General features: G+C 36.7%; 1 protein-coding gene and 1 non-coding gene across 7 annotated transcripts in view; one reads left to right on the top strand and one right to left on the bottom strand.

The window, feature by feature from the left end:
- The window catches only part of LOC136810661 (uncharacterized), a 95,790-nt gene that overhangs the window by 76,686 nt on the left and 4,876 nt on the right, over positions 1-14,228 (bottom strand). For 3 of the 6 annotated variants that reach the window (XR_010847137.1, XM_067067231.1, XM_067067232.1), the window contains exons 4-18: positions 13,836-14,001; positions 13,549-13,575; positions 12,203-12,330; positions 9,951-10,071; positions 9,283-9,433; positions 8,835-8,962; positions 8,072-8,296; positions 7,096-7,244; positions 6,597-6,684; positions 3,521-3,718; positions 3,085-3,237; positions 1,937-2,152; positions 1,546-1,608; positions 748-983; positions 62-298 (exon numbers count right to left, since the gene is read on the bottom strand). Coding sequence is in view for 5 of the 6 variants with exons in the window: in XM_067067231.1 (XP_066923332.1) it covers positions 62-298; positions 748-983; positions 1,546-1,608; positions 1,937-2,152; positions 3,085-3,237; positions 3,521-3,718; positions 6,597-6,684; positions 7,096-7,244; positions 8,072-8,296; positions 8,835-8,962; positions 9,283-9,433; positions 9,951-10,071; positions 12,203-12,330; positions 13,549-13,575; positions 13,836-14,001 (2,286 nt within the window). In the remaining variant the exon portion in view is untranslated. The remainder of the gene's footprint in view (positions 1-61; positions 299-747; positions 984-1,545; positions 1,609-1,936; positions 2,153-3,084; positions 3,238-3,520; positions 3,719-6,596; positions 6,685-7,095; positions 7,245-8,071; positions 8,297-8,834; positions 8,963-9,282; positions 9,434-9,950; positions 10,072-12,202; positions 12,331-13,548; positions 13,576-13,835; positions 14,002-14,228) is intronic. The other 3 variants (XM_067067233.1, XM_067067234.1, XM_067067235.1) reach the window with 3 other exon arrangements.
- Trnan-guu (transfer RNA asparagine (anticodon GUU)) lies at positions 11,321-11,394 on the top strand. The gene has a single exon. It is a non-coding gene; the product is annotated as a tRNA-Asn (tRNA).

The raw sequence follows: 14,228 nt of genomic DNA, 5'->3' as shown, positions 1-14,228 counted from the left end.
AAGAATTTTCCGAGTTTTTCAATAAAAAATCCGTAAAATGACAATCTTAAACCAATCCTACCGACGCATCCGCTCGGCTTTGTACAGTCGGTTCACCATCCGTGATAATAAACAAAAGTTTCTTGACTGAATCATCTTTGAATCTTTTGGAACGTTGCAACATTTTAGTTGCATAGGCGACTCCTTCATCCGTGAAGGTTGATTTGAATCTTGGGAAAATTCCTTTTTTACTCCTTTCGGTGAACCATGTACTGATCTCCTTGGAAGAATACGCACTGTCTAATTCCTGGTACCAACCCTGAAAGAGAAAGGAGAAAAACGAAATTTTTCAAAATATTGAATAGAGAAACAAGTGCATTTTAAGTAGCACAAGTGGAGCAACTAATGAAACGGCAGTAACCGGGATAGACGGTGCTATCGTACGTTAGGGATAATAAACGCGGTAAAATGTAAGCACACGATTTACAATTGATGTCAGTAAACTGAGAGAAATGAGCAGCGCTAGGAGCTGGAAATCCTTGTAGTTCCCTTCCTGATCATCACAGCATGGGTTACGCAACCTTGTTTTCAGAATTACCCAAATTCGTTATTACTTTACTACAGTTAAAAAGAAATTCAAATGAAGCTTTAAAGCTAGATTCAAAAGGTTATCAATATTTATTGATTTGTGGACACCCAGTGAACGCTGCTCAAATTCAAAAATTTTTAACGCTTGTATTTTGGTCAAGACCATTTAAATTACCATACCTCCTCTTCGACAACTTTCTCCAGGTTGTCAGCACCAAAGAAAACAAATCCAAGGTGAATATTATCCTCACTGATCGGTAAACTTTTGATCAACTTCTGGATGGCTGGATAGACGAATCGGAGATAAAATTGCGGTCCGACATACTTTTTACCCAAATTGGTGATGGATCCAGACCCATCGATAAGGAGAACAATATCTGCTTTCACTAAACAATCTTTCGTTGGGGTTCCAGGAGCTAAAATAAAGGATGAAATGGAAATGGAACATTTGTTCAAAGTTTAGTTGAAGCTCTCTGAACATCGATTCTATGACGTTTTCTCGCTACATAAAAATCATATCCAAAATTAATCCTTTCACTAAAATATTATTATAAACCCCCTTCTCGTGCTGAATATAGTACGGCATAAGACTATTACTTAGTACTTACTGTAGAGAAGTCATATCGAATCAATTACCGTTGTTTTGTATATAAAATTCTACTCGACCAGCAAACTAGAGTTAAAGAGACTCCACTGTACTACTACCTATTTTCCAGAAACTTTCTGATGGTTTAGAAGGTGTAAACGGGACATTTAGATGTTTTTAACTAATTCATACACAGTTGACTCTTATAATTCGAACTGAAACGGGGAATCTTATTTGTTCGAATAACAGAGAAATTCGAATTTTAGAAAGTATTGTAAGAGAGGTTTCTCACTGATGGAAACTGAGAATAAGTTCGAATTATAGAAAGATTCGAATAATAGAAGTTCCAATAAACGCGAGTCGACTGTACTTGAATATTTTAGATGCTTTACCTGGCACAGGCTTTTGAGGTTGAGGGGCAACCACTTCCGGTTTTTCAGCTTCCTTATCATCTTCTACAGAAAGAATCATGGAAATATTTAAAACATTAGTTGGGTTAATGAGAAGTGGAATTCAGTTGTTTCATTGACATGATAATGTTTGTCTTGACTGGAAATCTTAAACACGTTTCCACAAAAATCGATCGTTTAACGAAAATAACTAACTTATCGGCTTTTTTTACGCTGGCCATAATTTAGCGCCGATCCCTTTTAAGCCGGCCCTTAATATTCTTAATACGCCAAAGCTCATTTCATTCCATTTTTAGTCCGGGCTCAATTTAATTCCGATCCCTAACGCCAGCCCTTATTACGCAAATAAGATAATCCTAAGCACTTGACATACCATCATTGTAAAGTTTGACGATAAGTTCTTTGGGTAGTTCATAGTAATAAATAGCCAATAAGTTCATTGAGAAAACATTTTTCAGGAATTGCGGTTCATCATTTCTAGTGCCAATGTAAAGTTTGGTGAATTGGTCCTTTGAGGTGGGTTCTGCTTTGGCTTCTTTCGGGGTCATTGATTGGATGTTTTCTCCATTAACATACACCTTTACGCCACCTGCAATGTTAAAGAAAAGTTTCTCCTCGTTATTCATTTCAATGAAATAGTAGACTAAGTTCTTGCCGTGTTGCTAAAGACTTGATAGTGTTAAATGTCAATAATACTGCGTCAAGACTTTAAAACTTTATTCTTATGGCTTTTAACGATCTGGATTCGTAAAATTCATTGTTATTTAAAATCAAATTTAATGGAAGGAAAATATTATTTATTCGTAGCAAATTCACAGTTTGTATCCATGACGTTTATAAATGTCCCCCGGGGAGGCAGTCGGATTTTTGACTGACGGTATGTGCGGGCTAAAAATTAGCGTTCAAAATCGCACCCTTACAGTGCAGTGGTTTTTCCCGAAAAATACACCCTTACAGTGCATTTTTCGCCAAGTTGAATACCCTTACAGTGTAGTCTAGCTTTTTTGGGGGTTTTAATTTTGCATCTAAAAAGAGATCCAATACGTACTTGATCCAATATTTGAAAAGAATCAGGTAAAGGGGATTGAATCTCTTAAAAAAACTTTGACTGGACAATTTCATTTTTGTTAGAATTTAGAAATTCGTACCCTTACAGTGCAGGCGGCAAATAACCCACCCTTACAGTGCATTTCGGATGCCTTGAAAACACACCCTTAGTGCCTGCACATACCCGTCAGTCATTTTTCTTGGCTGCCCCCCCCCCCGGGAAATGTCCTTTTTCCAGCAAAGATTTTACCGGGGTGACCCAAAAAAACGCAACATGATTTTAAGTCCAAATACCTTAGGATGTAACTAAGATTTTTTACAGAAAAACTTAAACTGCAATGTGTAAACAAATTAAGATATATTTCGAAAAGTCACGTCCATCGTCAATTAAAAAGTTTAGATTTTTCGTGTGAAGTTAAAACAGTGATTTTATTAGTAAAAGGCCTCTGATTTTAAAATGTTACAAGACCATACCTTCAAGTGACCAAGTGAAAGCGAAGAAAACCCATTGTTCTTCTTTTGACGTAGCGAATGTAATTCCAGTGAAGGCTATTTCGTAATAGTGAGACTTCGTTCGAAGCAAAAGATACCATTTCTGTGCATTCCCATCATAATATAACGAGAAACCTTGAATTGAAATGAAGAGGAAAATGAGTATTTGGGTATAAATTTAAGACAATCGCGGCTAAAAAAGCTCCATATGAGCCCACTCCTACTTGCTCACCTAGAAATATCTTTGAACGAAAAGTTATAGGACTCTATGGACTTTAAAGATGTCCCTACAAAAGCCCAAACTTCAAATAGTGCATTTTCGTTATTCAACTTTTCCAAAGAAAAAGCACTAAGTTTAGATATATAAGGCTTTATGAAGAGTTTAGGTCATCCAAAACTGGGTTACTAAAATGTTCACCTTTGCTCATTTTGCCACCGCTAGAAATGTAATAATATTTTTTAATTGCACCGCCTTTTCCATTTGACCCTTGGTAGCTGGACAGCCAAAAGGAGACGGTCAGACCGGCTTGAAGAGTTTTCTTTTGCATTGTACTCGGTAAATTTTGCATTCCATCAGAAGCTTGTAAACAAAGGTCTGGATCACTGATACAAGTTCCTTCAAAGAAATACAAGAAAAAAAAGATATATTTTTAACTTAAGGTATCAAACATTGAATTGTTGAAGAGTCTTGATTTCTTGACGCAATTTAATGCCAAAGCATAGTACATAGTCTTTCTTATTAAGTGAACAAAAAAGTAAAATCAACACAGTTTGTTTTTTACGATATTTCGTTCTATTTTCAGAACTTCATCAGGTATAATACTAGCCTGGATATCCAGGCTGTAAATTATTTCACAGTCTAGTTTTAGATATTTTATGTTCTGATTTACAGCCTGGTCTCCCTAGAGCAATTTGCATTCTCTTTAAGAGAATGCAGTCCGCTTGCTTGCGCTCACTTCGCTAAAACCGTAAGGGCCAATCTACACGGTGTTGAGCAATTCTAAAGCAAAAATAGGATAGTCCTCCAGCTGCTAGTAAAGATAGGGCTTTCTGTTACACGAAAACATGAAAAAGAAGAAAACAGAGGCAAGTTCATTTTCCAAGAAAACATGGTTGGTCATGATAATGCATGCAAACTTTTTTATGGACTTATGGTGTAATCTTTGGATGTTTTTAATAGTTTTAGATCTTGTAAGACTGCTTTTTATTAATTTCTGTTTTGCTGCCCTGGGTTGGCTAGGAAACATGGGTTTTCACTTTCATTCTCTAGGGAGACCAAGCTCTATAATTTAAGAACTTTGTATGTTGAGGTAAATTTAGTTTTTTCTTAAATTTTGAGCTTGGATATCCAGGCTAGTATAATACTGCACAAGCGTTAACACATTTTTAAATGCTACAAAAATCAGTGATGCGTAAAAAAGGCGAGAAATAAAAAATTCTAATGAACAAAGGAAAAAATTCTATAGGGAATAAAACAAAGAAAATGTTAAAAAGATTTAATAAAAATAGGTGCGTAGCGATAATATTTACAACGTTAAAACAGTACAATAAAATTGATGAAAACAACCCCGTGGGGAATAATCGTCGAAAACAATAAAAAATTTAACAAAAAAGGTTTCGAATTAGCACAGTAAACGCAGTGGAAATTAAAACGGAAAATTAAATGCTCGTGTCCCCTTCTGGTTTATTCAGGACAAAAAGCAAAACAAAAAGAAATTACGGAACAAAACATGGGAACACCTGATACTAGTAGAGCACATAACTGTGCTGTAGGCATGCCCGTAGGTCATACCAAGCAGTCCAAAGAAGGGCGTTCTCCCAAAAACGACCGGTCATAACCAAATGACCGCAGTATGACCGCAGTATAAGCTCAATACTAGCATCAGTTATCCCCAGAAAACTGAGGAGTTCAAAAAATGGCCTAATCCGGAACAACAACTTCACTATCGTTCAACCCGTGAGGAAGGAACGTATTAAGTTTATATTGCCAAAAACGTTCTCTCTTCCTGACATCTTCAAGGCTATTTCCCTGGTCAATAAGAGTGTATTCAAAATCTGCAAAACCGGAATGACCAGGTAGGTCAAAATGTTCGTGAAGTTCTTGTTGTGGCACAGTTTTGTCCTTGTGATATTTGTTACACGATTTATAATTACTGAACCTAGTTCTAAAAGGAGTCGTGCAACTACCGACATACTGAATACCGCAGGTTTTGCATCTAAGAAGGTATACAACATTGGATGAGCTACAGTTCATAGATAACCCACGAATGTTGTATATCTTTCCATTCCTAGAAGCAAACTCTGATGTATTCTTAACTGAAGGACAAACACCACAGCGTTTTCCAAGACATGGTTCACTCTGGCCTTTGTTATCATCCCCCAAGGTAGGGACTTTCGCGCGAACCAACATATCTTTAAGATTTTTGCCCTTGCGAAAGCCCACTAACGGCACGTCTTGGAAAACCTTTTGGTGTACTTTATCAAAAGCTAAAATAGAGTGTGCCTTCCTTACAATCCTATAAAGGTTCCGGAACGCAGGATGGTAAGTTATCATAAGAGTGAGCTTATATTTCTTTACACTCTTTTCCTGCTGTAACAGATCCTTTCTATCGAACTTCCGACCCTGTATCACCTTCTTGCGCACCAATCTCTGGCAATATCCTCGCTTGAGTAGCCACTTTTCCAAATCATCGCATCTTTTGTCAAACAACTCGGGCTTCGAACAGATACGGTTTAGCCTTAATGTTTGACTATATGGTATAGACGTCTTACAATGATCCGGATGGCAAGATGTTGCATCAAGATATTGGTGCGTGTCAGTTGGTTTTACATAGAGGTCGGTCTCTAACTTATCCCCTTTACGACTGACCTTAACATCCAAGAAATTGATTTCTGAGTCGGGAAAGTCTGCCGTAAATTTGATAGAAGGATGCTCGGCATTCAGATATGTCAGAAATTCGTTTAAAGACTCTTGCCCGTGTTCCCAAAGCAAAAAGACATCGTCGATGTATCTCCACCAGACTAAAGGCTTAAGAGGGAAATTGTCCAATAAATATTATATGTACTAAGACCTATATGAGAAATTTTTATTAGGATATGGATTTGGGTAAAAGAAATTACGTTGCCTGGCTCTGTGTTATCAGAACTAAAATGAAAAAAAAATTCAATTCAAGTTCAAGGCCAGACCCTGATCTTTTTCTAGAAATCATAACTTTCTATGTATGTGGGTAAATGGTCTTTTTTGGATACAAGGATGATAAACGTCTAACTTTAGAGGTTTTGTTTTTAAAATAGAGTGATATCGTTCGCTTACTCATCAATTTTAATTTACAAGCTTTTTCACATTGAATTGACACGGATGTGGAGCAAGATTGGTCAAAAAGAGGAGAAGAAAAACATTTTTTGCTTATATCAGCATAATACAGCAATAGGGAGACACCGTCCTGATATGAAACATATTTTGAACACTTTGTAAAAATAAAACCTTTCAGTACCTTTGTAATCGCCCATGTATGCATAAGTTGCTTCTCTGATCCGTAAATGGTACCCTCTCTTAGATGAAAACTCTAGTCGTGGTTTGTTCTGTAAAATAGTCAAATAATAACGAAGAGAGGGAAAACACACGGGAATATCAAAATAAAGATGGTGAAATTGTTTAACTTTCTCATTCTCAGGCAAATTTTCCAATTTCCACTTTACAACGGAAAAATAGCCAACACTCTGGTTATGTACAAGAGGAACGTTCTCGCTCGGTCGTTGCTTTTTCTCTACACTATTGTATAAGCAGGAAAAAAACTTTTGCCGATATGCCGCCGGAGGAAAAAGCGGAAAATTCCCCGAAAATGCACCTAAAATGTTTCCTCGGAAATAAGAAAGTCTTTCATAATGTTGGTGATGGATTGTTCTGATTTAATAATAATTTTACTGATAAAAAAGTTTGTTTTAGTATTAACATTGATATTATCTCATTAAGACATTAAATGAAAGGTGTACCTTTAATATTCCGGCATTATTGATGGAATCTTGTTGGAAGTACATTGGCGAGTACATGATTTCTCCATTACCCTCGTGGTGGTGCCATAATCGTTTCCATGCCCAAAACCATCGTGCGTAATAATAAATATTCGAAGTCAATGCGTATTCTGAAATGAGAAGTGATTTCTTCGTTTGTAACCTTGAAGTCTTGAACAGATCCCAAATTTTAAGTTCGTATAAGATTATATTAATTAATAAATTTTAACGGTTTGAAATGAGGATTTATTCGAAAATTCATTATGGATTTATTTGAAAGATTTAAATTCTAGTTGGAGACACAAATTTCAACTTTTTAGATTTTAGTTGATAATAAAAATCTTGACCCTCAATACAATAACATAAAAAAGGTCCGTTCACACTAAGTACTCTATTTTAAATGTTGACACAGTGTCAGCGTAATAGAATAATTGCTAAAAAGGGTGCATTTTAATCTTCATTTAGACTTCATCAAGTCATTACGTTATACCCCGTGTAGGCGTAGTGGTGTAGTGGTTATCGTGCTTGACTTCTGTCCAGGAGGCTCGATTTCGATACCCACCGTGGCACTACGATTCACTTGGCAAGTGAATGCTCCTTCGCCCGGGTCAACCCATGCCATTTGAGGGGAATTGGGTACCATAACTCTGATACAAGAGTATGGGTAGATATTTCAGACATTGTGGTGTGCCGTGACACTCAGGAGGTTCTACACCTGCGAGGACATCCGTTCTCCCGTGTAGTTCGAGTGTCGTGGTATACACCATGGCTCTGCAGCTCGCATCTGCAGGGTTGCAATGTCTGCTTGCGCTGTGATTCCTACTCCACCGTGGGTAGGACCCATTCCGATGCATCGGAGGGCATATCTATCTATCTATCTATCTATCTATCTATCCTACGTTATACCCCGCTGTCACCAAAATAGTACTCTCCTCCCAAAGATTTAATTTTGTCTTACGCTTCCCAGCCATATACTCGATCTCCTTGAGAGCCAAAATACGTTCATAAATCACCAAGTCGTCCATTCTGAAGTCAGCAAATGAATTTTGTTTTGCATTTTTTACACCGTTATTGAGTCTCCCAATAGTCATCGATGTTTGCGAAGAAGCAGCAAATTTTTTACTGTAGGAGGTTGATGATCCACTTAAAACACCATCTTGGTAGTAACGGAGGCCTTCTGATGCTGTATAAAAGATATTTAAAGTTTTCAATATCATGGAGGTAATTGAAAATCAAAATAAAGAAAATACTTAAACTAATATGAAATGTAGATAGTACACCAGTTGCCTGGAATTATTAGGTAAACTTGACAAGTTTTTAAGTTTGAGTTTTAATAGCTGGAGAGGTTTTGCGTTTGGCGGAGGAACGGGTATTTGTGCGAAAATCACCGAAAATTTGAACAAAATCGCTGACTTTAGCTGCACTATCAAAGATAGAAAACTGGGGATACAGGAGAATTCAAGCGAAAAAAATCGATCGGAATTCCGACATTTCGGAATTGGAACCAAAAAGTCAAAATCTTCAGAATTTTCGACTGAAAAGAAATTTCATTTTTCATTTTAACAGTGTGAAGAAAATTGCGGAAAAATTGACGGAATGGCCGCGCGGAGTTGCTACCCCCTAAACTCCCCCTCCCGCCATTGCGTCATTCCAACATACATGCGTTGCTATGACAAATCTCTATGCGAAAACCTAACCAAAAGAAAATATGCATCTCTTACCTGACCAAGTGAAAGAGATGTGGAACCATTTTGAATAAACAAATGACGTCATTTTAATCACGTGACCACCTTCACTGTGTTGTAAATGTAACTCAAAGCCACCGTTTCGGTAAACCAGTGCATAACCTCTAAAAAGTGAAGCAGTAAATTATTTCTATTGAGCCCTAAAAAGTTTCCTAGACAACTTTATCTCAAAGAAGACTCCTATCCCCAATAGAAGACATTTGAGTTATGAAAGTATCTATAGGGTTTAAAGCTGTAATTGACAAATTTCTGCCCTAAAAAAAAACAGGTTATTTTCCATCTATATTTGAGGAAATCCTCCCACGATTGTTAAGACAGATAAGTTGACAAAGTCTAATATCAATTGACCGATTCCGCGGGCCTTGCAATTCCCCAAGAACTGGGAACGACAATGAATAAAGAAATCTGACAACCGTACCCGTACCTGTTTTTGATTTGAAGACCACCACTGGCCCAAACGTAAAACTCGTTGAATCCTTTGCTTTTCATTTTTGCGATTACATTTTCTTCCATTTTCAACCAAAAAGAAATGGTGATTCCATTTGTGCAAAGTGTTGGATCTGCACTGCATTCACCTGGTAATGAGTTTCAAAATAAAAATAATCAACCCTCTGACAATTGACATAGACTCTAAACAGACATATAGATAGAATCGACCTTTCAAGTGGTTAGTACAGGAATCTTTTAGACAGTCCTTTAATGGCTTTAACGGCAGAGCCTACCTACTCGCTAATCTGCGAATTGACTGGAAATATAGGAAGGCGGCAGGAACACCTGACTTGTGGCGCTGAAACCTTAGCAAGAGCTGTGATAAAATGATTCTAGCGGTAACATGCCACCAAATAATAAATGCAAAATTTGAAAATTAGAAAAATATAACAGCCTTCCATGGTTCCTGGCGACAAGTATAACTATTTTAAGCTTTTTCTATTTCTAATAACTCATTAATATTATTGAGTCTAAAATTAAGGCTAATCACGCAGGTTCGAAAACAACGAAAATAAGAACCTTTAGAGTACATATTTTCTTTAAAAAAGTTACCAACATCTAACAATATCGGAAGGGGAGATTTCAGAGGTCAAAAATACATACCTTTGAAAGGTCCCAAATCAACGGAAGGAAATTGGTTTGCTGAACATTTATCATCTTTATCGTTCAAAGTAAGAACACGTCCTTTGAACCCTCTGAACTCATCCGACACTAATTTCGCTCCCTGCAAATATAAAATTAATACATACAATAATATATAACCTTGCACGAGCGCTTAACTTTGGCAAAAATTCGCCAGAAATAAGTTCTCGTCAAAAAGATACTATCTCAACAAAGTAAGTCACTCGCAAAAATAATCTTCCTCCGGAAATATACAAAAAAATGGTTTAGTTCACTTTCCTTAGGAAATTAGTCTAGCAAGCTAGACGACTAATTCAGACATATTAGAAATAAAGCAAAAAAAGTAAATTTTAGTCGTCTAGAAACCTTTGTGCACTAACTCCAAACAAAAAAAAAGTGTCAATATCGCAATTAAAATTTTTTCCAGCTCAAAAAAAATTCTTGAAAATAAAATTTGTGTGGATTTGTGTGTTAAAAATGTTTCATTTGAGCTGATTTTATTTTGAGAGTTTGTTTTTGCTTAATAAATTGTTTTCTCGCTACGCAAGTTTCTGCGTAGCTAGGCCCGGTATCTATAAGGCTGGAACACCGGATTCTTCCAGTCGTTTATACAAAGTAAATCCCGTATCATTATTTGTGTTTATTATTAGTATTACATGCATTATAAACGACTCCAGTCTATTAGGAAATACACGAGTGGTTTATAGTTGATTTTCCTTGGTAGCTTAGTTCATTTTCCTTGGGAAATACACGAAATTGCCTTAGTTGGTTTTCTTTGGAAATTACACGAAATTGGTTTGGTTCATTTTCCTTGAAAAATACACGAAATTGGTTTAGTTTATTATCCTTGGGTTTTCACTTGGAAATAGAAGTTTCTGTAAATTTTCCTTATTGAAATAAAAATTGTTTCAGTTCATATCCTTGGCTAATACAAGTATACAAGTAGACCAGCTTAGTTAATTTTCCTTGAAAAAAACAAGGAATAATTTCTCAGCCTATTACCCTTGGCAAATGGTTTCAACAATTTCAAGAAGAACAAGAAATGGTTTTGAAAAACATTGATTTAGTCTACTTTCCTTGGGAAATACAATCTCGAAGTCGTAAAACAAACATATAAATGTAGTTAAAAGTAGATTAGGACGACAACAGGACATGGTGAAAGGCCTATGAAATTACATCTAGGAGGACATTTATATCTCATTGAGAGATATGCAATTTGATATGAAAAACCACAAAAACAATTGCTTAATAAGATTTGACAATATGACGTCATTATTTTGATTGATGTTCTTTGACAAACACTTATACAAATGATTAAAAAACATTTCTATATGCCTTTTCTAGGACTTCAAGCTTCCGTGGCGCAATTGGTTAGCGCGTTCGGCTGTTAACCGAAAGGTTGGTGGTTCAAGCCCACCCGGGAGCGAATTTTTCTTTCTACTAAGAAGATAGATGGGTACTGCTTGTTTTCCGAAAATTTGTTTTCGTTATCGAAGTAATTATCTCGCTAATACATGAGCATCACAGTAGATGAATTAATGGAAAGTCATTTCACAGAATCGGAAGAATTGTAAAATGATATTAAGCTTAACATGGGCTGGGCAACCTCGTCCCCGTGTATCCCAGGCTTTATTTATGTTACTGATTGACGCCAGAGAAAACCCTGGTGTTGGCTGATGCTAGTTCTCAAAACAAGTGCCAGCGTAAGCATCAAAAGCAGATAATGCATAGGGCCCGGTTGTTCAAAAGTGGATTAGCGGCCGATTAGCATAAGTCCAGATTAAATCGCGATTAGCGCTAATCGGGATTTAATCTAATCGATTTTTTGAACAACCGGGCCCAGGGAACGAGGTTGGAGGCTGGGGTAGAAGAAGACATTCTATCAATTTTCAGACTACATTCATTATACGTAACCAGATTGTTCAAAATGTTATTTATAAGGGAATGGTCTCTTATTAAGGCAAGTGAAGTATCTGAATGAAATGCCTCAAACAATGAAAAATTATTGTGGAATGCATTATGTATCTGACACGAGAAAGGTGTCTAGTGGGAGCGCTTATGATGAAGTTTCCAACGCAACTATGTAACAAAAGAGAAATATAATTCCTATCGCACTAATTGCTCTACAAGTAGAACAATTTTGGCTGACCATATTTTTTTGGCCACCCTGTAGAATTATCACATGGTACCGATTATTACAACGTACAAAGAATACACAATGAACTTTTACTTACACAATTCATGATAGCTTTATTGAAGGTGATGGAATCAAAAACATAATTCTTGTTGGATTCTTCGAAAGCATAACAATGTTTTGCATTTGCGTATTTCAATTTACAATATTCCACTTCCGCAACCATCACTGGAAAAAATAGGGAATCCAAAAATTCATAAAAAGTCGAATAGTCTTACAACCCTGTGTCACAAACCCGCAGGGACCCCAGCCTCACTGGAAAATTTTGCAAACATTTTGTCCCCGGTGGGAAAAAACCCTAGAATTTCAGCCCCACTGAGAAATCGACTTTTATTTAATCCCATTCGAAATTCAATTTTTAAAAATTGCACATCAAATCCATCCCCACAGAATCTTGGAACAATAGAATTTCTATCCCCATTGGGATTTCAATAGGAATTTTTATCCCTGATGAGAAAAAAGTTCCACCGGGGCTGTGAGACAGGGGTGTAATCATTCTGTCGATATAACCGTTTCTAGCATGTTCGAACTCCGAAACTAAGACAGGGTATGACATTACCCGGGGGGGGGCACTCATATGATTTGGCCTACACGTTTTTTTTTATAAGGATCACGTTTATAAGGAACTCGAGGCTGAAAATGGTCCAAAAAATAAGGAATTGTTAAGGAGCTGCTCAGAAAGAAAAAAAGTTTTAAGGTAAGGAATCCAATTTTTGCGAATCCAAACTTAGCAGCTATGTAAATAAGGAACTCGATAAGAAACTTTGAGGCTGAAATTCTCTGTAAAAATAAGGAACTCCAGGCTCAGAGCAAAGTTAAGGTTCCTTATAAAAAAAAACGTGTACGTCATATGCCGCGCTTAAGGGTGGGGTTTTTCAGCATCTCAAAATGCACTGTAAGGGTGTGTTTCTGCGAGATTGCACTGCAAGGGTCGAATTTTAAAGCAAATAATAAAAAGAAAGGTTTTTACTTCTCGTTTGTTTGAAAAAGTTTCTAATGTCTGATAGTTACAGCTGACAAGAATATTTTTCTCAGTTTTTCTCTAGAACAGAAAATTTCCCAAGCTTCTTTTTTCACACAGATTTACAGCTGAGAAATACAGTGCACTATAAGGGTTGGGTAAATCAAGAGAAAATGCACTGAAAGGGTACCTTTTCAGCCATATTGAACTGCACTGTAAGGATACGATTTTGAAAAGCAGATTTTGCGCGGCACATACCGTCGTTTCGAAATCGTGTGCCCCCCCGGAACATTACCCCTTGGTCAGGCTGAAATTCTAGGCACTCGGAAACTAAGGGTTACATTTTACTCGTGTTATGCAATGTCTTCTTCAAATGCAAAGATTGAAAGCAGTTGGCTGTAAATGGGAAATGAAGAAAATCTTACACTCTTGCTCTTCGACGTCTTTAGCAACTAAAATGTAAAACAATAAATAATCAGTTACTCTGTACTAGAGCACAAGTTGTTGTGATTGTCTGTAAGTTCCTCCACAGCAATGAATTTTGTTGAAATTTCCATAGATATCGGGTCTATTTACAGACAAATAATCAACAGACCGGACAACACTTTTAAGAGCCATTCAAACATTCGATCTATAGAAATTCATAAACGAGGTATAAAATATGAAAAATTGCAGAAATACATCATCATTTGGTAAAATAACGGTCACCTACCTTTGCAAAGATCATCTTTCATTTCTGAAAACACTTTTGCAAAATCTTTGAAATCGGCAGCAAAGAACCAACTAGGTTTCGTTGCCCATCGTTTCAATTTTTTAGTGTCAAATTTTCCAATACCAAGAGTCATCACACCCCAATTGCTTTCTTTGAATTTACGAACCTTAAGTTGCGATGGATGAAAAAATTATTAAAGTAAAAATATGGAATAAAAATATAGTAGAAGCCGTGAAAGCAAACTAAGATATAGTCCGGGAGCTTGGGGAGGTCAACTATGACAGTCGTAGAGGCGCGTGCAAATGTATACCATCATGTAGCACTATGTCTGACAGGGTGGCCACGCTTATTTTAGATGAAAAATCCAGCTTTTTGGGTCAAAAACATCCTTTT

This window comes from Clytia hemisphaerica, unplaced genomic scaffold (genome assembly GCF_902728285.1).
Source record: "Clytia hemisphaerica strain Z4C2 unplaced genomic scaffold, Clytia hemisphaerica genome assembly, whole genome shotgun sequence".
In the NCBI taxonomy this organism is placed as follows: Eukaryota; Metazoa; Cnidaria; class Hydrozoa; order Leptothecata; family Clytiidae; genus Clytia; species Clytia hemisphaerica.
This window is presented reverse-complemented; position numbering and strand designations above follow the sequence as displayed.